General features: G+C 35.0%; 1 protein-coding gene across 1 annotated transcript in view; it reads left to right on the forward strand.

The window, feature by feature from the left end:
* ITGA1 (integrin subunit alpha 1) overlaps nt 1–26103 on the forward strand; it is a gene marked incomplete at both ends in the record, with an annotated part of 160564 nt that overhangs the window by 56303 nt on the left and 78158 nt on the right. The window contains 5 exons of the mRNA XM_080705344.1: nt 3253–3373; nt 16424–16536; nt 19517–19605; nt 19721–19832; nt 20420–20547. Of these exons, the coding sequence (XP_080561470.1) occupies nt 3253–3373; nt 16424–16536; nt 19517–19605; nt 19721–19832; nt 20420–20547 (563 nt within the window). The remainder of the gene's footprint in view (nt 1–3252; nt 3374–16423; nt 16537–19516; nt 19606–19720; nt 19833–20419; nt 20548–26103) is intronic.

Below are 26103 nucleotides of genomic sequence, written 5' to 3' on the forward strand. Positions count from 1 at the left end.
AATATATGAATAACTTTTATGCAAAATATGGTGACCATCACCCTTGAAGAATGAATAGAAAAATGTCCATAAAAGGACCTGTGCTATCCATTCATTATTTTTATGCTTTCTTCATACCACCCAGGCAAACCTCATCAGTAGCTTACAACCATATTTGTCTTGCCCTGTGTCTTGTGTCTTGCTACTTGCCAATACCCTCTCAAATCCTGGGTGCACATTTTCTTTTCACAGCCAAATCTCATCTCTCCTTCGCCTGAAAAGTCTAATTTGAAGTCTTTCTTAAGTAGGATGGACCAGTGGCCAGTTCATCTCCAACTACAGCTGGCACACCTCCCCCTTCATTTTATCTTTCAATCTACACAAATTGTATTGTCTGTCTATATACAGAAGCTGTGCTAAATATTGATATAGGATAAAAAGATGAGTAAGATATACAAATGTGTGCTATCTTGTTTTGTTTGTTTCCTTGAAGAATATATTTTTCTAAATTAAGTTAGAACCCTGTGCATCAAGTTATAATTATTACTGATACCAAAAGTTGAATATTATAATATTATAGTTGTTGGATTTAGACTATATTTGTGTAAGAGTTTTTTCATTTATAAGTAAGGGTTATAAAATTGGACTGATTAAATCTATTAAGAATCTGCAAGACTAGGAGATAGAATTGTTCAGAATCTTTGTGGCTAAATCATAGTTTTGACAAAGAAAACTGAAGTTAATAACTTCTGAATATAACTTGTGATGTGCTGAAGTTTGGATGGCAGTGCTCTTTGGGAAGAATTCTTAGTTACATCCAGGAGGGGAATATTTGGAAATTTACAATACACTTTCTCTCCACACAAGTTTTTTACCCCAATATGATGTATGAATAGAATGCAGCAATAAAAAATTTAAAAAATAATACTACAGTATACATTCATACCCATGTTGATAGCAGCATAATTTACAATAGTCAAATTATGTACCTTAGGTGTCTGTCAACAGATAAATGGATAAAGAAAACATGGTGTATATACACACAATAGAGTTTTACTCAGCCATAAAAGACAAAACTGTGTCGCTTATAGGAAAAATAGATGGAACTTGAGAACATTATGGTAAATGAGATCAACCATTTTCAGAAAGCCAAGAGTTATTTGTTTTCTCTCATATGTGGAAACTAGAGAGAAAAATAAGACAGAAAGGGGACTTAAGAGAAGAGAAAGACCAATAGAATAGTGGAAGATGATGGGCAGGGGAGGGGAGGTGGAAAAAGAGGTTTGAGAAAGGAAACAGATTAAATAATGTTATGCTCATTTTTGAAAGTATCACTACCAATCTCACTAACATGTATGGGGAGGGAGGAGGTAGGAAGCAGGGTAGGATCTGAAAGAAAATATACCAAGTATATATAAATATATCACTTTGAATCTCATCATGATGTATAATTAAAATGTGCCCATAAAATTATGATTAATAAATAAGAGACAGGAAATTTGTCACCATCCATTTGAAGGTTTGATTCCAGAATTCCTCTAAGATACAGTCTCACTTGTTGAAGGCATTCTAGTGACTAAACTACAAGGAAATTGGAGAGAGTTATTTCTCATTGAATATATAGTATGTGCTAGAACTTGAGTAAACTTTTAGACATATTATCTAAATTAATCTTAACATCAACTTGTGAGGTTACCAGCACTTACAACATCATAAGGAGGCTTCAGTCAAGAAACTCAGCACTAAGAAAACAAGAAACCAATAAAAAAATTGGCAAGTGAACTAAATAGACACTTCATGAAAGAAGAAATTCAAATGGCCAATAAATGCATGAAAAAATGCTCAACATCATTAGCAATCAGAGATATGCAAATCAAAACTACCCTGAGATTTCACCCAACTCCAACTAGAATGGCAATCATTCAAAACACAAACAACAAATGCTGGCGAGGATGTGGAGAAGTGGGAACTTTATTACATTCTTGGTGGGACTGCAAATTAGTGCAACCACTTCGGAAAATTATGGAGGATCCTCAGAAGTATGGGAACAAACTTACCATATGATCCGGCAATACCACTTCTGTGTATCTACCCAAAAGAATGGAAACCAAACTACCTATCTAATGCATGTGTATCTATAGTCATAGCCACACAATTCACATTTGCCAAAGTATGGAACCAGCCAAAATATTCATCAACAGATGAATTAATTAAAAAACTATGTGATATGTACACAATGTAATTATACTCAGCCATAAAGAAAAACACAATTACATCATTTACAGGGAAATGGGAGGAACTGAAGAACATTACACTAAGTGAAATTAGTCAGTCACAAAAATAAAAAATCAGATGCTCTTTATAATATGTGGAAGCTGGGGAGAAAATGATCATAGGAGGAAATCTTGATGAAAAAGGAGAAGGAGATACTATAGATAAGCAAATAAGTGACCTAACTGAGAAGATGGGAGGGGGAGAGAGGTAAATTCTCTTGTGTTCATGATGCACATTAACAAACATATCAAAGTCAATCACTAAGCCAAACATGAAAAGGAGGGAGGAGCAGGGAATGGGGCAGGAGTTGGGTAAGGGCTGATTGGTTGATATGTTCCGTATGTCTCCACCATCTTGTACTCCACTAAAATGCATGACTACAGTGGACCAATAATTTTTTTTTAAAAGTAAGGAGGCTTCAGTGTATTAGTATAATCATCCACCCACTGCTTAATTAAAGAAGGGAGACAGAATAGATCTTAGGTCTATATAAGAAGCCATACCCTGATGAAGGTCAGCTTCCCTTTCTTTTGGGAAAGAGCAAGGAGAAATCTTCCCATAAGGCTTTAAATGTAGCTGCCTGCATCCTCTGTAGTTGACCAGGGAAAATGAGTTGTTATCTCTCATGGTTATCTGCAGGGCTCACTGCTGGAAAACCACCTACAACTGTACTAGTTACTCTGAGTAGAGTTTCTGTAACTTTATCCCACACATTTTTGAAATATTTAATTATGACAATGGTACAGATACTAACTTTCTACGGAATTCTTTTTTTTGGATGTTAATACTTGTCTTCCTTAAATCCATTATGTTGATTTTCAGTCAGTAATATAGTTAATATCAGGACCTTCCTTGAAGTTCTCATTCTTTGAGATTCATTGCTCTTTTTTAATAAGATCCCAGCTTTCAGTGGTAACCTCAAGAATGCCTTCCATAATTCAAAACATGACTGGGTCTTAGCTAACTTCGTGTAACTGAACTCTGTTTTCCCTCTCAAAGTTGTTCTAGGTTTCTGCGAATCGTTCAATGTTGATGTGAAAAATTCAATGAGTTTCAGTGGCCCAGTAGAAGATATGTTTGGATATACTGTTCAACAATATGAAAATGAAGAAGGCAAATGGTAAGCCAGTGAGTTTTGTTGTTGCTATTTAGTTTTCTTAACAAGGTAATGAAAAATATTATTTGGCTATCATTTATTTTATGAGTGAAACTTAAACACAATGAATCAGCTATGCTAAAAAATACAGTCCAGCCATTTGGTAATAGAAACTGACTTAAGTAAAAGAAAACTTCTGTGGCAAGGTTAAAGAAAGTGATTAGTGATTTATGTTGAAGCCTAGTTTGACCTCAAGGAAGGTCCTTATCCAACCAAGCCATTATTTAGTAATTATGTTATTTTGGTAAGAGTTTTTAATTGTTCTCATTTTGGAATAACTTGAATGACCTTGATTAAAGTTCAGTAGAAAAAATTGGAAGGAAAATGAGATGATGGTACCTGGAAAGAGTTAACAACACTTCCATAATTTGGAGCTTATATTTTTCATGCTTTATTGATCTACTGAGTTTAGTCCAATGTATAATAAACATTATTTGTTTTCAATTATGTCCTTTAAACCTGTCGTGTTGGGTGAAGTTAATTTTAGGTAGGCTTTTAATAGCATATTTAAGTTGTTGGAAATTATACAAAATAAATATTTAGAACTCTTTTACTTTGTTTTAACCTAATCATAGGTTAAAATTAAACTTTGTTTCAGTCTAATAATTTAGAAGCATGCTCACCCTCTAGTAAGTATAATAATAAACAAAAGATTCATTTCTATTTGGATAGAAGTGACCTATGAGTACATAATAATTATTTCACAGATGAAAAGATGTATTATTTTAAGGATAAATATTGTATGCAAGATGTACATTATATTTTTGTGGGGTACTTCACTAACATTTCAGATAAAAAACACAGTAAGATGATTAGTTTTTTAATCTTGGGCCTATTTATCCTATATACCCTTTCAAGCTGTTAAGATTATATAGGTAAAATCATTCTTTTAGACACCAGATACCAATTTTATTCTTTTAAGAATTATGCCTACAGATCAGAAAGCTCAATCTGTGAAGGAATAACAGTGAGTGGACTAATGAGTCAGGCTTCACTTTGTGCATACCCACAATAAACTGAAATTGAGTACCTGTTTTTCTTAAAAGCTTTTTATATTAACACAAATAAAAATTCTTTTTCTGAGCAAGTTGTAATGATTTAAACCACCTACTTAAATCAATAGTGTTTTTAAAGACTAATCAAAATATTTTATAAAATTCTCTTTTTAATTTTATTATATTATTTCATACCTCACATCAGAGAAAAACCTTTAAGTTTCCTATCTCATTTAGTCTTGTTTCTCTCATGCTAGAATAGTGAACCTCAGAAATCCTTAATTATCTGAATGAATCTTAGAAGAGTGTAAAGCATTCCTATTTCCTCTTAGGAGACTTAGTGCAACTATTTCATATCTTCAGCCTTTATCTCACATTTTAAGAGTTTTATTTTGACACACCCACACTCTATTCTCCAACCCCTTTCTCTCAAAGCACTAAAAGGTCAAGGAGTAGGAAACTAAGAAATCAAGGCTTACTGAGGCCCTGAGGTCATCATGAATTTTCTTCCAAAAGTCATCCCATCCTATCTATTAAGAGGTAAAGGTATAAATATGAAGAAATACAGACAACATGAGGGGGGAAAATAATAGATGTACCAGCACAAATAGACTTGCAAAAAATATGTTTCTGATATTCTGTCTGAATAAATCTATAGTGAGGATAACTTTAGGCAGACCATTTAGAATACATACATACATATATATATATATATATATATATATATATATATAAGTGAGATAATGTTAATAAGATGTTAACCTTTCTGATATCAAAGACTGTGCTTTATAAATCTTGATGCATCCATTGAATCTAGCTTCATTGTCTCTGAGAATGGTTTTTAGTGGATTAGAGAGTTTTTTTTATAGCCATAGCATAAATGTATGTCAATCAATCCATACATATTTATACATTCTATACTCTGGAATTATACTAAGTTTTGTGGGAAATGACAAAAAAGACAAATATAAGGGCTTATAATCAAGAAGAAGGCTTTATGAAATAATTAGGAATAAAGAATAGTACCAAGCAGCCGGGCGTGGTGGCACACGCTTGTAATCCCCGCGCTTGGGAGGCAGAGACAGGAGGATCGCACAGGTTTGAAGCCAGCCGCGCACGCTGGCTAAGGAGACCCTGTTTCCAAATAAAAATGTAAAAATAGGTCTGGGAGTGTAGCCCGGAGGTAGAAGGGCTTCCAGGAACCCCAGTACCACCACCCCCCCAAAAAAAAATAGTACCAAGCAGTGCAGAATAGGTAATAAATTAGATCAGAGTTCAAAAACTGAAAGTTATTCTTGAGCTGAATCTCAAAAGATCAGATACCTTCTTATTAGAACAAAATTACCATTCCAAGCTAGTGGGAAGCCATGTGAGGAAGGACTTGAGGATAAGTGTGATGGAAAGTGCAGGTCTGATTTGGGGGTGGTGGAAGGAGAAAGGATAACAGACCTTACAAAACAAACATAGGAGGTTGGATCTAACATGAGGGACTTGAGAAACCATTGTAGGTTTTTTCATAAAAGTTAATTTGAGAAATTACATATAGATTGGGTTGGAGAAAAGAGTGCCTGAGAATTAAGAAATCTACCAGTAAGCACGAACCTTTATCTAGTATTTAAGAGATAGGACCCTAGCCTATACTAAGGGCAACTGGAATAAAAGAAAGGTGTATCTAAGATAAATTTAGATGAATTATTTACTTTTGCTAGAATTTTGGAAATGGGAAATGAAGGAGAAGACATATTCCCAAATTTATGCACTGAATTATGGGGAATTTGGTAGCTAATACCAGAGCCATGCATGTATACAAGAAATGAACATTGATTTTTTTAAAAAAAGTTGATTAGCTATTTCTAAGCAGCTTGAGTTAAAAATGATACCTAGGTAACTGGAAACCTTAAACTGCTATTTGGGTAAGAAGTTATTAGGGAAAATACCCAAGGAAAAGGGACTTGGTTTGATGCCCCACCTCAAACCTGCCCTTCACTTGATATGTAACTTTAAATCTAATATGCACTCTGATTATGTGTTAACTAAACAACTGAATCTAGTTTAGCATTCTGTTACCACCAATGAAAACAGCCACATAAAAAAGTGGCTCTTTTAGAGAAATGCAACTACTAAGCTGCAGATCTGAAAATGGCCTCCAGTCCCTTCACTCCCAGCCTCCTACTTTATCCTTTATTAAACTATATTAAAAAGAGAATAACCATCTCTGTGGTAAAAACTAGAATTTGCATATTAATGTGTGTGAGTTTATGAACATCTGGATATCAGACACCTTAATTCCATGTTGACATTTCTTATTTTCAAGATAAGTTGTAAAAAACTTAGAGCAACTCAAAAGATGTGGCTAAATGAATTTAAAAGTAAGGAAACGTTAATGCCTGCACTTTCAGACTTTTAAAGATGGCATAGTAGCGGCATATCGTTCTAAGAAGACACAGGCACTGGGGAAGCAAAATAAATTGTAGAAACATGTTTGGGTAGTCTGTAAGTGTTTATAAAATCGGATAGAATACAGACTTATTTGGGGAAATACACTATGTAATAATTGCTTAGAGCATATGGATTTTGTTATTTAATTTTATCCAGAGGTGAACACCTTCATAAATTATATTTACTGCTTATGTTTTTCCAGCTAAGATTTGAAGAAAAAAATCATTCTTACCCATCTTATTGCATGGGTATTGAACTTTATTCTTTCTGAAGAATAAAAATTAATAGAAAAGGTAGTCATATGTCCCCTTTATCTTTCAGGAGTTTACTGTGAAGGATAATTTACTTTCTGTCTTTGGCTGAGGAACCACAGTTTTCTCAGGAGCAAAATTCATTATATGTATCTCTGATTAAGATCAGCCATTCTTCATTAGGGTGGCATGAGTTGGAGCATCCAAGTAACAGCAATGTGGTTCAGAAGAATTCAGAAAGATCATAATTATTTTAATAGTTTGCTTTGAAGAGAAAAAACTTAAATGTCCTCAGCACTGCACAAAGCTTTCCAGATTTCCAAACTTCATGGCAGTCATTAGCATGGATAAGTCTCTGTTGAATGAGGAAATGCAAGACATAGTTTGGGACTTTCCACTCTCTTTGCTTCATTCTTTTGCATATAACCTTTAAATTGGTACTCAAGCAACCTCTCATGGGGGATTCAGTGATATGAGTGGGCTGATCTTCCCAAAGTAAATCTTCAGGTTGTAGATCCCTCCTTACTCAATACTCAATCCAATGCATACTCAAATAAATTGTCCTCCTGCTTTCCCGAAGACGATTCTGGTGTGGTCCTAGTAAGAGTACTAGTGGCTCATATGACTGATGCCCTAGTTCCAATATGTGTGTCTTTTCAATAAAACCTATTCAAGTTTAGGAAGAGGAGAGAATCTAAAATGTTCTCTTACAGATTTTAATAGAGTGTTTATTTTACATTGCTTATAATGTTTTTTAAATTGAATGTCCTCATCACCAAACTTGTCATTTCTTTGGCTCACCTCACTGCTACCCCTCTACCTCTCATCACCAAATCAATGCAGTTAACGAGGGCACTGTAGAAGTTTTATTCTCCAATATGACAGAACACTTACACTATTTTAAAAAACTGGCTGATAGGGAATGTGTGGCACTCTGAGAGTGACTTTGGTTTGATCTATGTATAAGACATCAAGAAAGAGTTAGTTAAAAAGTGTTGTTAATGAAATAATATAAACAGGAGATGCCCTTATCTGGAAAACTATCTTTACACGGAGGAAAAAACCCATAAATATGAAACAGAGACATCATAGACCGGTGCATACACCTGTAATCTCAGTACTTGGGAGGCTGAAACAGGAATATGACAGGTACAGGGCTAGCCTCAGCAACTTAGCAAGGACCTTAGCAACTTATTCTGACCCTGTTTTAATATAAAACATAAAATGGAGGGTTCAATCTTTAGCATCACGGTGTGGGGGGGGAGAGAAAGAGAGAGAGAGAGAGAGAGAGAGAGAGAGAGAGAGAGAGAGAGAGAGAGAGAGAGAGGGAGAAAGAATAGATAATGGTCATGATATAAGAGTGATGATTATGAACAGCAAAACGTTCTCAGTTTACTGAAGTTTATTTCAATTGAAGCTTTTTCATAGAGAAAGATGATTCATTTTGATAATCCTTGAATTCATCAGGTATTTCTCTAGAGATCAGTAATGGTGTCTAGAAAATTCTAATTATCTTAATCTGTAAATAACTGTAAAATATCATTAGAACTAAATATCAGGAAAATAAAATGTTAAAAGTTAAAGGCAACTTGCATTAAATTTTAAGATACTACCCATAGTTCATGATAAAATGCATCTTTGGTTTTAACACTGACCCTGTGAATTTGGGCAGATACTTTTGTCAGAATCTTCATTTTCTAAACAAGAAGCAGCATCAGAGGATGAATTGCTAAAGGTTTTACACAGCAAGCATGTGACAGGGCTAGGATGTGGAACAATAACCTTCCAACTGAGCTAGTTCTCTTCGTCTAATAAGAATTCTCTAGAGTCTCCATCGAGGAAAATGCCTTCTGTGTTGCCCAAAGGCATGTATGGCATTTTGCTTAAGCAAAATATACTACCTCTAAAACAAAAAAGATTTCACAATCTTCTTTTAGATCTCCAGGCTGGTGATATGGGTCTAAAATTTCCAGGTCTGCCTTATTCAGATTTTTAGAGTATTTGACACAGTCATAAGTTTTTTATCCAAAAACTATTTACTAAATGCCTAGGTTTTACCTAGCACTGTTTTATGAACTAAAGATATATGAGTATATCTGTATATAAAGAACAAAATAAACAAAAATGCCTGCTATTATAGAGTTATATATTCTACTAAAGAGGGAGGAACACAAAATACATAATAAAGTTTAACAACAGGTAGTTCTATCACGTGAAAAAAATGGTTATCATTTCTATTAGAAAAAATAAAGCCATATGATGGGGTTAGGAATGTTGAGGATTCCTTGCCTTCCATAATCCCTATGCTCATACCTTTTTTGGATTTTGTTATTATTATTATTTTGTCTGTGTGTGGTACTGGGGATGAAATCCAGGGTTATTCTACCTCTGAGCTACACACCCAACCCTATTTTTATCCTTTATTTTGAAACAGGGTCTCACTGAGTTGCAAAGGGCCTTGCTAAGTAGTAGCTGAGGCTGTCTGTGAACCCTGATATTCCTGTCTCAGCCTCCCAAGTACTTGGATTTTGTTATTTTTAGGCAGATTGGAAAAAGTGAGGACTATTTAGGATTATAGTGCTATGAAAAGCTACATACTTGTTGCCAGATCAGGCAAAATACATAGAATTATTTTATATCCTATATCTTTTTATAAGTCCTTATTCCTAAACTTCCTGTCTCAATTTGGAGCTACTATAGTCTGCAGCTTCCTGAGTGCTTACACCTCATGTTTACCCATCCTAGCATGTGTATTAGGCCATATTTCAAATTGCTGTGTCAGGCCAGTTTCCAATTGTCATCATTTTCTAGGGTTTTCCATTTCCCTGGAGATAAAACGTAATCCCAACTTCCTGACTTCTATGTATATGGAATCCTTATCCTATGTTCTTTCCCCCTGGACTTCCTTGTCATCTTCAACATTCAGTCTTTATAATCCTGTCTCCACACATTCCCTGGGCTCTCCATAATCTCCTTTCTCTTCTATCTTATAATTCATAGTAGCTTTATTATTAGCATGCTATTCAGAATATACTAGATTTTCCCCATTAAAAGTACTTGTTTTCATCTACACAGTTATATATATTTATTCAGATGATCAGATATTCATATTAAAAGATTCTTTAGGGCAGGGTGTGGTGGCGCAAGCTTGTAATCCCCGTGCTTGGGAGGCTGAGACAGGAGGATCACACAGGTTTTAAGCCAGCCTCAGCTACTTAGTGTGGCTCTCTGCAACTTAGTGAGACCTAGTTTCCAAATAAAATATAAAATAGATTTGGGTGTATAACCTGGAGGTAGAAAGCCTCTGGGTTCTACCCCCAGTACCACATACACACAAAAAGACTCTTTAGAAACCTATTTCCCTTCCATTATAAAAACACATCCCAAAGTATCCTTGATCAATTATAATATACTTTGTTTTGGCTAGAGGGCCTGACTGGCCTGTGCCAATTTATTCTCTACAAGCTCACCACCCTACTGCCTCTTCCCTAAATTTCACTAAGTACCTATAGTTAATATTTTTCAAAGAAGAAAGAAGGCTAACAGGTCCCATTTTTCCCCTTTCTTCCAGTTCCAGTTAACTGTTTCTTCATAACAAATCACCCAACACTTAGTAGCATGGAAAGAGCAAAGATTTCTAATTTCATATGATTTTGAGGATTACAGTACTCCTCTGCTGCCTAGGCTCATTCATACTACCTCAGTCATTTGGTATCTCATGGGGCTAGATGGTCCAAGATAGCCTAACTTGCATGTCAGGCAGTTTCTGCCTTCGGGGCAAGCATCAGTCTCTTCCAGGTGGCCTCTCATCTTCTATTAGGCTAGATTAGACTTTGCACAATATGAAGTTCTCAAATTTCCAAAAAAGGCAAATGCAAGCTGCAAGGCCTTTGAAGGTCTAACCTCAGAAGTCACAGTGCCAATTTGTTTTTGTTATTGTTGTTTGTTTTGGTACTGGGGATTGACCCCAGAGGTATTCTACCTTGGAGCGATACCCATTTTCTGTTTCCATTAGGTTGCTGAGTGCCTCTGAGAGTCTTGCTAAATTGTTGAGGCTGTCTTCAAACCTGTGATCCTACTATCTCACCCTCCCAACTACTGGTATTAGAGGCCTGTGTCCTTTCTACTGTGCTATATTTATATTTTAAAAATTCTCAGTTTCAATAGGAAAAATCTAGATTTTTTTTTCTTAAGGCAATTAAGTTCAAAGTCATGTTGTATACATGTACACAATTCCCAACCATCAACTACATTTACAAACCTCTCAATAATAGGCCATCCAGAGCCCTGTCTAGGAAATGGTGGCCCTCCCTCCCTTGTAGGACAAGCCTTTGCTTTTTGGATATACCTTGTCTCTGTTCAGGGTCTCTACTCCCTCCCTTGAGACATTGGCTATTCTTTTGTTGTTGGTTCTCTCACCATTATTTAACCATATGAAGGTGGTCTCTATAAATAAGTTACACTTGCCTCCTACACTAATGGTTTGTCATTGCCATGAACAACAGAAGCCCATATTTACTAGCACAGCTCCATCTCCTTCATTTTGAAGCAATTGTTATTTGATGTGAAGTCTGCTGCAGACTCGTGGCTCCCATGGCCTCCTCCCATTCTTGATCTTTCCTTCTTTGGTTTCTGTGATACTACTATTTTCTGATTCTCCTCCCTCTCTGACCAGTCCTAGCTGATTTTCTTCCTTTGCTCATTGTAACCCAGGGATTTTCCCCAGATGTCAGCTTTCAATTCTCTTCTTGCTCTGTACTTTTTTGAGATGCTAATATTTTTACTCTTAGGGCCTCAATCATCCTCATAATCTGTTTATACAGGTTACAAGTGGCTTCTGTGATGTTCCCTAGTAAGACTGATCACAGTTGCTCATGCAAGGAGACCATCATTTATTGTCCTTCCCTCCTTCTGTCATTTCCTCTGCCTCCATGTTTATATATGATTAGAATTGCCTGCATCAGTCTTTTGACTTGGGTGTGCTTATGAGGGAACCCTAACTAGGTAGTTTATATCTTAAATATTTGTAGAATTGGTTCTTTTTTTTTCTCCCCACTTCTTTAATCAGGTTTTCATCTTCATTAACATGGAATCTTGCCTTGTTCCTCTGACTCTATAAGTTTGCTCTCCTCCGGTTTACTCATGTCGTTGAAAGCAAGTAAGCTTTAAAGTTAAAGAAGTCATCAAAACAGTCACTTTAAATTTTTCAATAGTTCCTAACTCCCTTTCCATATAATGAATCCAAATTTCTTAAAATGGACCCCAAATTTCTTAAAATTTACTTCTCTAGCTTCAACTTCTCTTCCAGCTATACCAAGCTATATGCATTTATCAAATTAGTGGTATTTTACTTGCTTCCAAGACTTTGCAGGAGATGCACCAAGTTCCGACCTATTCAGTATTAAAGTACATACACACTTATAGTTTTTCTTCCCCATCTAAGCTTTTTAATCTGTTTTTATTATGCTGTTGCTGGTGTGCCGTAATCACACATCATAGTGGAGTTCAGAGTGGCGAGAGCACGCATGCACATGGCAGTGGGCAGGCTTTTCTCCAGATCCCACCCCATCCCTTATCCATAAACAATCTGAGAAAAATGCAGTTTATCCATTTTCTTTCCTTGTTTGTGGCATTGGGGTTGAACACAGGGATATTCTATCATTGAGCTACACTCCCAACCCTATTTTTTATTCTTTATTTTGAAACAGGGTCTCACTAAGTTGCAGAGGGCCTCACTAAGTGGCTGAAGCTATTCGCAAACCTGTGATTTTCCTGTCTCAGCCTCCCAAGTGCTTGGATTACAAGAATGTGCCACCACACCCGGCTCATTTTATCCATTTTCTATCCCCATGACCTAGCATAAATGCCCAGGTAGAATGTTTTTAAAAAACATTATTAGAAGTAGCCCCTCATCAATCAAGTTCAGCCTCCTTCCTCTCTTAGCTTTCCATTCAAACTTTGCTGAGATTTCCCTTCCATTATCTGGGTATTAATTGTTGGGAGGGAGGAAGGAAAAACGAGATGGGGGGGAGTACACCAAATACAGATTAAATGTATAACATAAAATATAAAAAAGGAAAGAAAGCAAAAAAGGAATATTAAAATGTTATCTCTAAGTGATCAAAAGCTTGATATCAAACAAATTAATCTGTTATGTGAGATTATCATTGTTAATTTTGGATAAATTGCTATAATATTAGATGTCAGTCACTAAGCCAAGCATGGGAAGGAGGGATTGGGAGAGAATGGGGTGGGGATTGGGTAGGGGCTAACTGGGGGATGTGTGCGTGTATGTCTACACAAGTTTTTTTTTTTTTAATCCCATTATGATATATGAATACAGTGCACCAATAAAAAATTTTTTTAATTAAAAATAATTAAAAAATAAAATTGATGTCCTAAACTGGAAAAAAATAAAAAATATAAAAATATAAAACATTATTAGTCAGCTGGGCATGGTGGCGCACGCTTGTAATCCCAGCATTTGGGAGGCTGAGACCTAGAGGATTGCGGTTCACAGACAGCCTCAGCTACTTAGTGAGGCCCTCTGCAACTCAGTGAGACCCGCTTTCAAAATAAAGAATAAAAAATAGGGCAGGGGGTGTAGCTTGGAGGTCAAATGCCCCTGGGTTCCATTCCCAAACCCGCAAAAAAAAATAAATAAATAAAAATAAAAAAATAAAAAACATTATTAGTCTATGTGGCCTCAAGTTAAATACTTCAAGAATAATAGGCTCGCTTCTTTTTCTCTAAACTGTTTTAACTATAAAACTAATGTATTCAATTATATTAATACAATTTAAAAATATTAAAAATGACCTATTCATAAACTCCTTAATAAATTTATGTTTTATACATTCTCTTTTAGTTGATCTTTTACATAGATGTTAGTTGTTTAATAATCTGAAATAAAGATATAATAAAAATATAAAGAATTAACATTTAAGTAGAACATACAATGAACCAAACACTATTCTAAGCATTTTACATATACTAAATCATTTAATTTTATGATGATCCTGTGACATAGGTACTCTCATTATTTCCATTTTATTGACAAAGAAGGAAAGGAACATGGACACAGGTCTGCATTGCCTGTAATCCCAGTATTTGGGAGACTGAAATAGAAGGATCACAGGTTCAAGGCCAGCCTCAGCAACTTAGTGAGAGCCTAATTTAAAATAAAAAAATAAAATAAAATAGGACTAGGTATGTATCTTAGAGGTAGAATAGCTCTGGATTCAATGACCAGTACTACCCAAAATAAAAATAAATGAATAAGAAGAAACTAAGGTAAATAAGATAAATGAATTTTAAACCATACAGTTAAGTAAATGCCAAAGCAATGATTTGAACTCATGATGCCTGGCACCAAAGTTCCTGCTATCTTTTGTGAAGAGGATTAAATTACTTAACATATGAAAAGCACTTAATGCCTGGCACATAGTATAAATTCTGTAAATGCTAGATATTACCATTGACATTATAAAGAGTATAACAATTGTATCTTTCGCTTTAATTAGGCCACAGGTTTTTACAAAATTAGATCATAAATATTTTTTAATCCTACAATGTAATTTTCTTGTAACAGCACAATGTTTCATAGAATGGCCCTGCAATAATTAATTAATTCTTGCTATTGACTGTATTTCTTTTCATTGTTCCTTGGCATTATCTTTATGTATTAAGCTTTTTCTCCTTATTTTAGGTTGCTTTTTAATAACAGAGCCCCAGAAATAATAATTATGCCTTAAAGGGTTTTAACATTTTAATGGTTCTTTATGTTCAACAGAAATGCTTTGCAAAGGCATTCTACTACAACAATGTTTCAGGAAGTTTGTCCAATAATTCAACGTTTGCAATTTTATAAAACATATTTGTTTTAATGCTATTTGGTCCAAAGGGCCTATGCAAAATAATTCCCATTGCTTTTCTATATGAAAGACTTTCAAATATTTATTTTTTCAAATGCATGCTTGGTCCACTTATACTGCCATATAACCTTTTTTTTTCTTTTTTAGACATTTTTTCCTCCATGCTAAGTATCCCCAACTTTCTCTTGAATATCTCTTTTTTGACAAAATTTCCAGGCTCATAACCATATGAGTCACAGTCTCCTAAATACATTCCACTGTGCCTATGTCCCTCTTAATTTGGAGATTCCAGACATGGCCTGATTAGCACAGAGCACAGAGACACTATCACTTTGCTTGACCAGGGCATCTATTTCTAGCAATGCAGCCTAAGGTCACATTAGCATTTTTGGCAATAAATACTCTGTTAGCTCATGTTTATGCACTGTCAACTAAATCCCCCATGACTTTTTCACATGAACTCCCATTAAGTGAGGTTTCCCATATCCTGTACTAATATAGACAATAGTATGCAGTTAAGTGAAGTTATTTACATAGGCTCATATTAAACTTCATGTTTATTATTTTAGAATGTTGATATGCATATAAATTTATATATATTTATACATATATAAATAAATGTATTTGTTAAGTACTTTTATGCTTTTCACATATTCATTCAAGTCATTCATAATATAAGATATAATCTAAGACAATTTAGAAATGCATAGTCTTATGATATACAGTTGGAGTTCTTTGGTTAGAGTCCAAGAAATCAAAGTTGTTGGATGTGGCTCTTTGGCCAGCAATGAATTAACAACTGTGAATTCTCTCAAGTACCATAACACACAACCATATTCATCAGTCTTATTTCGAAAGATGTCATGGGAGACTGTTAAATGACTTGCTAGAACTAAAATGAATAATATTTTTATTACTATTTGAGTAACTTTTTAATTCTGTCTAAAAAGAGAAGTGATTTTTAATCTGAATCTCCTATCTTTATTTACTAAGTGCTTAGAAATTATTACATACTAATATTCAAACTTATGATAATTCCATTTTTATATTTCCTGACTTCTCTATGAAATTACCAGTTTCTCATGCGAAAAAGTCATTTGTACTTTTATGTGCTTTGGACACTAACATTGTAGCAGACTTATCCAACAGTTAATATTTCAACATCTAAACAAAAAATGATAAAATTATAGATAAAAATAAAACAAAATCTATCAGATAGCTCATATATATATATATATACACATACATATATATACACACACATATATATATACATATATTTAAATTCATATAATTCTGTAATTCAGTATGGAATACTTTATTTTATATATCACTAAATCAACAGGGTGATTATAATTATACCTGTGAGGACTATTGTCAATTGTTTTAGAATTAGTTCTAATATAAGCTATGTATCACTGTTCAAAAATATTCATTGCTTTACTTAACTTCCAGGGTGCTTATTGGCTCTCCTTTAGTTGGCCAGCCCCAAACCAGAACTGGAGATGTCTACAAATGTCCAGTTGGGAGAGATGGATCATTACCTTGCATAAAGTTGGATTTACCAGGTAAGTAAAACCAAAAAGTTGAAGTCTCATTTGACATCATGTCTAGTGTTCTTGTTTTTTTGCATCACTTGATAACAGTTTTCAAGTGACTCAAGAAAATATTAGAAATAATCTATGATCATTCTTCAGTTATCATCCAAAGTCACCTAGAAGGATTCTCTTTGTCCTTTATTTGCTTTAGTAAGCCATCATGAAACACAGATTTAGAATATTTTACTAGTTTTGTAACTTCCACCTCTGTACCTTTTTGAGGGTTCTTTGTAAACTAGCAGTAGCATAAAAGAACTTTTCCAAATGAACCTGTCCTTTACACTCCTTTCACAAAACTTAACTTAGTTCTTGATTCTTAAAAGGAAATAAAGTAAAATAAATTGTGATGAATTTAATTTTTTTATAAAAAGGATACTATGGGATAAATTTTTGAATGAACATATTTGATAAAATTATCACTGCAGTTTAAACCCGACAAGAAAATTCCTTCTAGAATTATACAGGGAAGAGAAACCTATTAGTGTTCTATGCAGTGTTAAATGCCTTGGAAATGATATATAGACCACAGGATTTTTTTTAGGTATTGTATTTTTCAGTTCTTTCTTTAAAAATTTTCCTATCTGTTTATTATGAACATTTTTGTACATTCATAAACATAGTTAAATAAGCCATTTTAATAACCTTGCCTGATAATTCTAGCATCTGGAATATCTCAACATCACTTTCCATTTATTACCTTTCTCTGAAATTGTGTCACATTTTTATTTCTTATGTGTAGTATTTTTGGGTAATTATCTGGATTCTATTTGAAATTATAAATGTAGAAATTTTAGATTCCATGATTTTCTTTTAAACAGTCATACCTTTTTGTATTAACAGGCAATCTACTTGGCTGAGCTCAATTTCCCAAAACTGACTACTGCAGTGAGAAGGAGCTCAAATCTTTATTCAGTCCTTTTTCAGCTGAACTGTTTTACGTCTACTCTGCACATTTACTGTTCAGCTCATCCTGATATTGGATAAACATGCATGCATACATTAGCACTGTGTTTCTGTGGCTCTTGGTCTCTAAGACCTCTCCCTCACTTCACAGATGTTGTCATTGCCTCCCAATCACTATCCTCTTTGTCTTCAAGACAGTAACTCTGGAAGGTCTGTTAGAGTTTTAGAGTTCCCCTGAATGGGGATTCCCTCAGAGGGAAAACAAAAACAAAAAGCCAAAAAAAAAAAAAAAAAAAACCCACAAAAACAACTCACCGGGTGCCAAACTCTTCTTACAAGTGGAGTTTCCCCTCTAGTTTATGCCTGTTTGGAGTTGTGTTCCAATGTTTTAGGATAATTGTTTCGTACATATTTTTTCATTTTCCTAAAATTTATAGTTGTTATCTGTTACTTGTTATTTTCAAAACACTTGTTCTGATAGAAAGTATTCCTTCATTTCTGGAAACTAGAATAAAGTGTTAAAATTATCCTAGGGATTTTTAACTACATCAAGAACAGTAGTGAGGCTGAGGCTGGGAGTGGTGGTGCACACCTGTAATCCCAGTGCTTGGGAGGCTGAGACAAGAGGATCACAGGTTCCAGGTCAGCCTCAGCAACTTGTGATACTCTTAAAATAAAAAAGGGGTGGGAGTATAGCTCAGTAGTAGAACATTCCTGGGTTCAATCCTCAGTACCACAACACACACACACACACACACACACACACACACACACACACACACGGGAAGTCTCTTGTATTCCCTAATTGTCTCAGCAATGCTGATGTTGAGTCTTCCCTTGAATAAAAGAAATAAAAAAACTCTCTAATCTAGATTATTCAGTCCAATGTATATAATAGCTCTGTTGTTCCAGGTGCTTGCAAAGCAAACAAGTCAAAAGTCTTGAACAAAGACCAAAACTCAGATTAGGATGACAAACTGATCAGAGTACCCAGGAATCTGCTTCTCGTGTCAACTTTAAAACCATGGATAGACTTAAGGTCAAAGAATGTTCAGGCATGAACAATGAGACGTCTTTCTTGAACTTGAATTTTACCCCCTTTCAAATATTTACACACCTTCCTAAGGTTGAGAAGGCTTGTCCTGTCCAGTCTTCTCTTTTCAAACGTGAATAAGTGAAAGTTCTTGCCTGTGCTGTCAGGTTGGCCTACTGCAGGATCCAGCATTCCTCTTTGGAATGTCAAATGTGGTTCCTTCATTGTAGTCCCTGTCCACACTCCCTGGCCACTTCTCGATCTTGCTTCAGCCTTCCTTATAAGCTATTAGTAGTTATGTTCCCGTGATTTTAGGAATCATGGTCAACAAACTGTGTTTGAGTTTTCTTTTCTGGTTTTCTACGTATTTTCCCTTTTCTTGCCAGGAATCATACCTCAAATTGTTTATAGTGAACAATTTAAGATCATGTTATATTTATAATCTTATGAAATTAAATATTTTATTTATTTATTTATTTATTTATTTATTTATTTATTTATTTATTTCGTGGTACAGAGGATGGAACCCAGGGGCATTATACCTCCAAGCTACAAGTTCAGATCTAGTTTTTCTTTTATTCTTTATTTTGAAACAGGGTCTCACAGAGTTGCAAATGGCCTCACTACATAGCTGAGGCTGTCTGAAAACCACAATCCTCCTGTCTCAGCCTCCAAAATACTGGGATTACAAGCGTGAGCCACTGGGCTTTTAATTAGCACAAACGTGTGAAATGCAGTCGCACATTCTCATCCTCCTCCCAGTTCTGCATTCTTTCACAGTTCAACAAAACTATTTGAAACAGTGATACAAAGTTTCTGGGACATAAGCCAGATCTTCAGCCTTAATTTGTTCATTATATTCCTTAGTAATGCTTGGAAGTCTAGTTAGTTGGACCAAAAGAAGCATGTGATCTGATGTGAAAAAAGCAAATAGAATGCTCTAAAAGAAAGACAATTAATTTCACTTTTCAAAACTTATTTTTATCCTCATGTAATTTTGTTTTTATGTTGTAGTTAATACATCAATTCCAAATGTCACAGAAGTAAAGGAGAACATGACCTTAGGATCAACTTTAGTCACTAACCCAAAAGGAGGGTTTCTGGTAAGAAAGCAAAGAGTAGTATTATTTCATAGCAACAGAAATGTTATCATTATACATCTTTAAAAATCTGTTATACAAATTTCAGTCATATATTTTTGATGGTTTTTTTTGAAAGGCATGTGGACCCTTATATGCCTATAGATGTGGTCATGTGCATTACACAACTGGAATCTGCTCTGATGTGAGTCCCACATTTCAAGTCGTGAACTCATTTGCTCCTGTGCAAGGTACAGATTCTATGCAATGTTCTTGCATGCTTGAAAAATATAAGCAATGAATAAAACATGTATACACAAGAGCATACCAAAAAGCTTCAAGTGTTTTGTCAGCTACCAGCATTACCAACTTAGATAAATGTTTGCTTTGCCAGCATATAATCAAACTGCTGCTATTTTTGGAATTTCTATTAGTGTAAACAACCTTTACAGAGTCACATATAAACTTTATAGCTAAAAGCTGTCACATTACTTGCATTTAAAAGGCAAGATTCTTTGAGGAAAGTAACTTCCCTTGAGATATGCACAGAATGAATACTGTTATATCAAATTCATATTGAGGAAATTTCCAAATGCAACACTCATATGATATTTATTAAAATTACTTTTTACTTGATATGAAGCCCAAACCTATTCTAACTAAATGCAATAAATATTTATTTATTTTACTTATCAAAAATTATTTTTCTAATTACAAAAGCAATGTGTTCAATTTGTAGACCATCAGTTTATCTTTTAAATGAGTTTCAGTCATGGTAACACTTCATATACCTCTAAAAAATTTTCTAAATTTGCACAACTGCCTTTTTGTATCGCAGAGTGTAGCACTCAGCTGGACATAGTCATAGTTCTGGATGGTTCCAACAGTATTTACCCCTGGGAAAGTGTTACAGCATTTTTAAATGACCTTCTGGAAAGAATGGATATTGGTCCTAAACAGACACAGGTATGTGACTGCACATGATTATTTCCTTTGCTTTGAAGCTAAAACTGCACAAAATTTTAAATTAAAATGTTCTAAAGACAAATTAATTAATTAATTAATTAAATATGAGTTTAGATTTCCATATCCCCATTTTATGTATGAAGAAAGGAACATTATTTCAGACCATGTTATTTTCTAAACACAAAATATGAAAGCAGGCATTTTCAGTGTTCTCAGAAAATATACCCTATAGATCTCCACAAACATATTTAATTCTTAGTTATAGAATACATGTAGACACCTTGGGTAATGTCAGAGCAGGGTGTCAAGGTTTGTAGAAACTAGACTGAGATGTCAAAGAATGCTTCACATTATGATCTCCTTTTCCACACTGTGTAAGCAAATTAGTGACTGACAACAGGATATTGCTTAAAGTCTGTTTTTCCATTCCTTAATAATTTGTTTCCTGAAATAAATTGCAATGCTCCAGGCTCTTGTTACAGAAAGTTGACACTTGGAAGAGTTGTTGCTGTTCTGTTGTTCTCCCTCTGAGCATATGTTTCCGAACAAATCCCTTTTATTTCCTCTAAACCAAGTGGAATTTTTCATACAACTCTATCAAGTCAGACTCTGAGTGTGTTTAATTAATAAATTAGTTAATTAGTTAATTATTTTTGTACTGGGAATTGAACACAGGAGTGTTCTACCTCTGAGCTACACCTCTAGTCCTAATTTATTTTTTTTTATTTTGGAACAGGTCTTTGCTAAGTTGCTGAAGCCGGCCTTGAACCTGCAATCCTCCTTGTTTCAGCTTCCCAAGTACTGGAATTACAGGCATGCACCACCATGCCCTGCCCTAATGTTTATTAAACTTATGTGATCATATACGTAAAAATATATAGCAGACACAGTGGGTAACAGGCAAATAAAATGTCAAAGTGAGATCAGTACCTGGAGGTCAGAAATTAATACAAAATGCCAGGTGTGGTGGTGGAGGCCTATAATAACAAGTACCAAGGAGGCTGAGACAGGAGAATTGCAGGTTCAAGGACAGCCTCAGCATTTTAACAAGGCCCTCAGGAACTTAGCAAGGCCCTGTTACAAAATAAAAATAAAACAGGGAGGTATGGAGAAAGGGGTGGAGGAAAGGAGGAAGGGTAAGGATTAGCACTAGGTTGACGCATGGTTTGTGGGTGACAGGAAATTCTAGAATGGTACATGTATATACAGTCCACTGTTCTGACTTTTCATTTCTAAAGCTACTTTGGGAGAAATTTTTAAGACACTAAAAAAGTGATCTGACTGCATCAGTGTTTGTCACATCACATTCAGATTGAAACAACATACACATATTCATATACATATCCATATGAAGACAGCTCTCTCTCTCCCCGTATATATTATGTAATATAATAGTATAATATATAATATACAGCCTTGGCAAGACACTAAGCCACTTAGCAAAACCCTATTTTAAAATAAAAAATAAACAAAGATCTAGAAGTATAGCTCAAAGATAGAACACCCGTGGCTTTTGTGAGTTCATTCGAACCACCCTCTCATGTTACCCTTGGGTACATGAGGCTGTAACTGACTTCTGTATTTCTATCTTTTTAATAAACTTCTTTAAATCTTCAAAAAAAGAAAGAACACCCATGGCTTTTATCCCCTGCCCAAAAATATGTAATATAATATATTATATACTATATACATGTATATATAAATATATACAAACACACATACAATTTGGTAGTTGAATATTTAATATTATAACTGACACCTCAAAATGAAATACATATTGCTGTGTTCCACGAGTGAAAAAGTCTCTGTGGAGACCTAGTTGAAGGTTAAGGTTATATGTAGTCCATTGGACAATAGGGAATTTTCTGAAATCAGTGTCAGATTCTTAAAAAGAAATGGGCTTTTACATATCACAAAATGTAAATTTTACTAAATGTATCTTCTCATCTGCAGTGGACCTTCTCAAATAAATCATTACAGGTTTGGAGAGGATTTTGTAGCTCTTTTTTCCATAGGCATAAGGTAGCCTGCATCGTAACGGACCAGTCTAGAATTTTAATTTGTTTTTCCTTCTGGCCCATGTGGCCCTTGTACCCATTTTTCCTCCTTCTGAAGACTCCTCTTTCCTTCTTTTTACTGATCCACTATCCCTTGTTGCCTTGATCAATAAGATTTTATAGTGCTGGAAAATTAAGACTGGTAGAAATTTTAAAGGTCATTGAGCCCCAAATGTCAATATAGGAAGGGAACACGAGAGACTGAGGACTCACTCAAGGTGACCTTGTTTGTTGATGACCCATCAGAACACACACAGACCTGGAATTGCAGTCCCACTTTTTTTTTTGTTCTTATTGTGTATTTTTTTTTTTGTTGTTGTTGTTGTTGTTGCTTGCGGTGCTGGGGATCAAATCCAGGTGCATTTTTGCCACTAAGGTGTATTTTCAGTCCTTTTGAAAAAAAAAAAAAAACATTTTTTGGGACATGGTCTCATTAAGTGTCCCAGGCTTGCCCTCAAACATGATCCCCCTGCCTCATCTGCAACTACAGATTTGGGCCATTGAGCCTGGTTTTATGTTTTTGCTTTCTGAGAGCTTTACTTCTAGACAGGTTTCAGAGCTGGTCCCATTTAACTTCCTAAGTAGTCAGTCTCTGTCTTTCCATTTTGTGACTGTCCCCTGCCTTCCAAGGACATCCCTTAGCGGGACCACTTCCATATTCCTAGTGCTCCCTCCCATCAACAAAACACCTGCTCAGCTGGTCCCCTCTCGCCTCGGTTCCCTGTGACAGCTTCTCTCCTTCCATCTGTCTTGTCCACTTTATTTTTACCTTCTTATACAGTCCTTTTCTTCCAAAGCTAGTAATATTCTTGGAATATGCTAAACTATTTAAATTTACCTTTAAATTTGGTAGCTACCCTAAAAATTATGTGTAGTATTTGTGAAAATCAGCATAATTGTGATTTATTTGACATTGTTTCATAACTTCAGGAAGAAAATATATGAGGCTATGAGGCTATTTTAGAATAACAATCACTGCTTCAGTGAAATTCAATGCCAGTGACTCAGTGGAAGGAAACAGAGAACAATTAATTGCTTACATGCACAATATATTTTACTGTAATTTCTATGCTTTTACTGTTAAATTATAATGAATGTAATAAGGGTCCTGATTAATGAGGGGCTCTTCTGCTCAATTCTAGATAGAAATCATGAAAAGTCAAAGTATAGTTCTTTTTTATGTCTCCAGCTCTTACTGTTACCATCCCATCCAAGGGTCTTTTTGCTCGATCAGAAATTGAAATCATGATGAGGCAACCAATGCATCCAAATGAGGTGTTACTGTGGCTAGTACTAAAGTGTAAGAAATATACTTTAGGGGTCCCTGAACTGCTGACTAAGAATTCAAGGAGCAGGACTTTTATAGATAACCAGGAATGGTCAGTGGCATACTTTTTTAATCCCAGTAATGAGGAAGCTGAGACAGGAGAACTGCAGGTTTGCGGCCAGCCTCAGCAATTTAGTGAAACCCTGTTTTTGTTTTTGTTTTTTTAAAGGATATGAGTGGAGTGTAGCTCAGAAGTAGAACAACCCTGGGGCCAATCCTATTCTTACTGAGGCACACACATTTATTTGGACAGAAAGGGCGGGCTTACACAGGTATACAGTTGACTATTGCACACGATCTCAGAATTTCTTCATCCGTCTTGTCAGTTCTTTGCACAGAGGTTTGCACTTGACAGAGTGATCTATTTATGCTTGTTGATCTGTCTGTACTCACCTCTAAACGATTAGTAGAGGTGCTCACTATTGTCACCTCAGGAAGGTAAAATTGAGACCTGTTACATGAGGGTTGGGGTTACTGGAAAGCTTGGGGGCTGTCAGTAGCTCCTGAACTGGGTCAAATCTGGTCATTGGTAGAAAATTCTTGGAAAGCTTATTTTGCAGAGAAAGCTTGATGAGGGAATAAAGACCCTCCCTGCGCTGTCTGCTGCTGAGAGGAGCTACTCTACCCACCAGTGGAATTTTAGCCTGGAAAGGGCAGAACGGCCTAGAGGAGTTATATGTCTTTCTTGGAGGGAGCAATGACTATTCAGAGGAATAAGGAGCTTTCCCTGGAGTTCAGAAGTTACCAGTGAATGGAGGAGAATGACTTTACTCTGAGGCAGAAGAGTAGAGTCTGTTACCCAGTTCCAGGATCCCATTCCACAGACAGGAACATATATTAATGCAACATTGTACACACTGTCATTTGTAGTGCCTTCTAACTTTACCTCAAAGAATCTGCCTCCTAAAGAGAATAACTATATTTCTGTATTTTTATGTGACACTTTGCCTATATTATTCATTGCCAAGCTTAACCATACTCATTCATTCATTTATTCAAATGTATTTACTGAGGTTATACTAAGTATTGGCTCTCAGCTATGAGTTGGCTAATAGTGGCAAATAAGACAGACAGGAATGTTGCCTTAAAGGCACTTCTGCCAAAGGCGATGTCTCTCCAAATATTGTTCACAGAATTACTGCTTCCATCATCCTAGGTGTTAATCTTAGGTGTTCACCATCATCCTACGTGTTCAGAATCAAAATTTCTAAGATTGCACTATGCTTCCTGCATTTTAAATATGCAGCCATATGATTCTTAAAAATATTAAATTTTCATAAACAATATACTAATGCATCTGTTTGCCACATATTCTAAATTATAAACAAGTCAAAGGCAAAGGCTACCTCATTTTCTTACCCTCAACAAGGGCGAGCCCAGCACTTTGCTCTAATAATGAAACATTAATGAACACTTATTGAATAAATGTGTATATCATAATAAACACAGTGCTGTATTTGTCTCCAATGTGGACATTTAATGAGAAAATTTTTCTGTAATTGGCATATTTAATGTCTGAAGTATATTAACTTATACTTTAGTCTTTACTGCCTATACTTTAGTTTTTCCTAATTTTTTTTCTATTTTGGCTTTAACTACATCCATGACTAGATTAAAAGATAATTCTCTAAAGGGATTAGAAGGTCATATTAACTAAGCTATTGCATTTGCTAAACAAAATTTAGTAGGGTTTGAATTCTAACAGGTTTAACCTCTAAAGTTTGATATGCCTTTAATGGATTCAGGAAAGAAATTCATTCATAGAAAATTTGGAAACATATTCCCTCTTCCAAGAAATGTGAACTGAAAAACATGCCTATCTTTCATGTGGCCACACAGAAATTCTTTCCAAAAACCAATTATTTGTTTTGATAATTTTTTCTAGATTTTTTGTTAACATAATTTGAATAATCTTGAGGTTTTTTGTTATTTTGTTTGGTTGGTTGGTTGCTTTAATTAAAGCACTAAATTCTGATTGATTGGAAAAATGAGATTCTGGAATTTTTCTTCATCTTTATTTATTCTTTTTGCCTCTATTCCTGAAAAACAAACACACACACACACACACACACACACACACACCCCAAACACACACACACACACACACACACACACACACACACACACACGAACAAATTGTGAAAGAATTTTCCAGAAGTTGCCAAGATAGGA

The sequence above is a fragment of the Muscardinus avellanarius genome (genome assembly GCF_963383645.1).
Source record: "Muscardinus avellanarius genome assembly, chromosome: 1".
NCBI lineage: Eukaryota > Metazoa > Chordata > Mammalia > Rodentia > Gliridae > Muscardinus > Muscardinus avellanarius.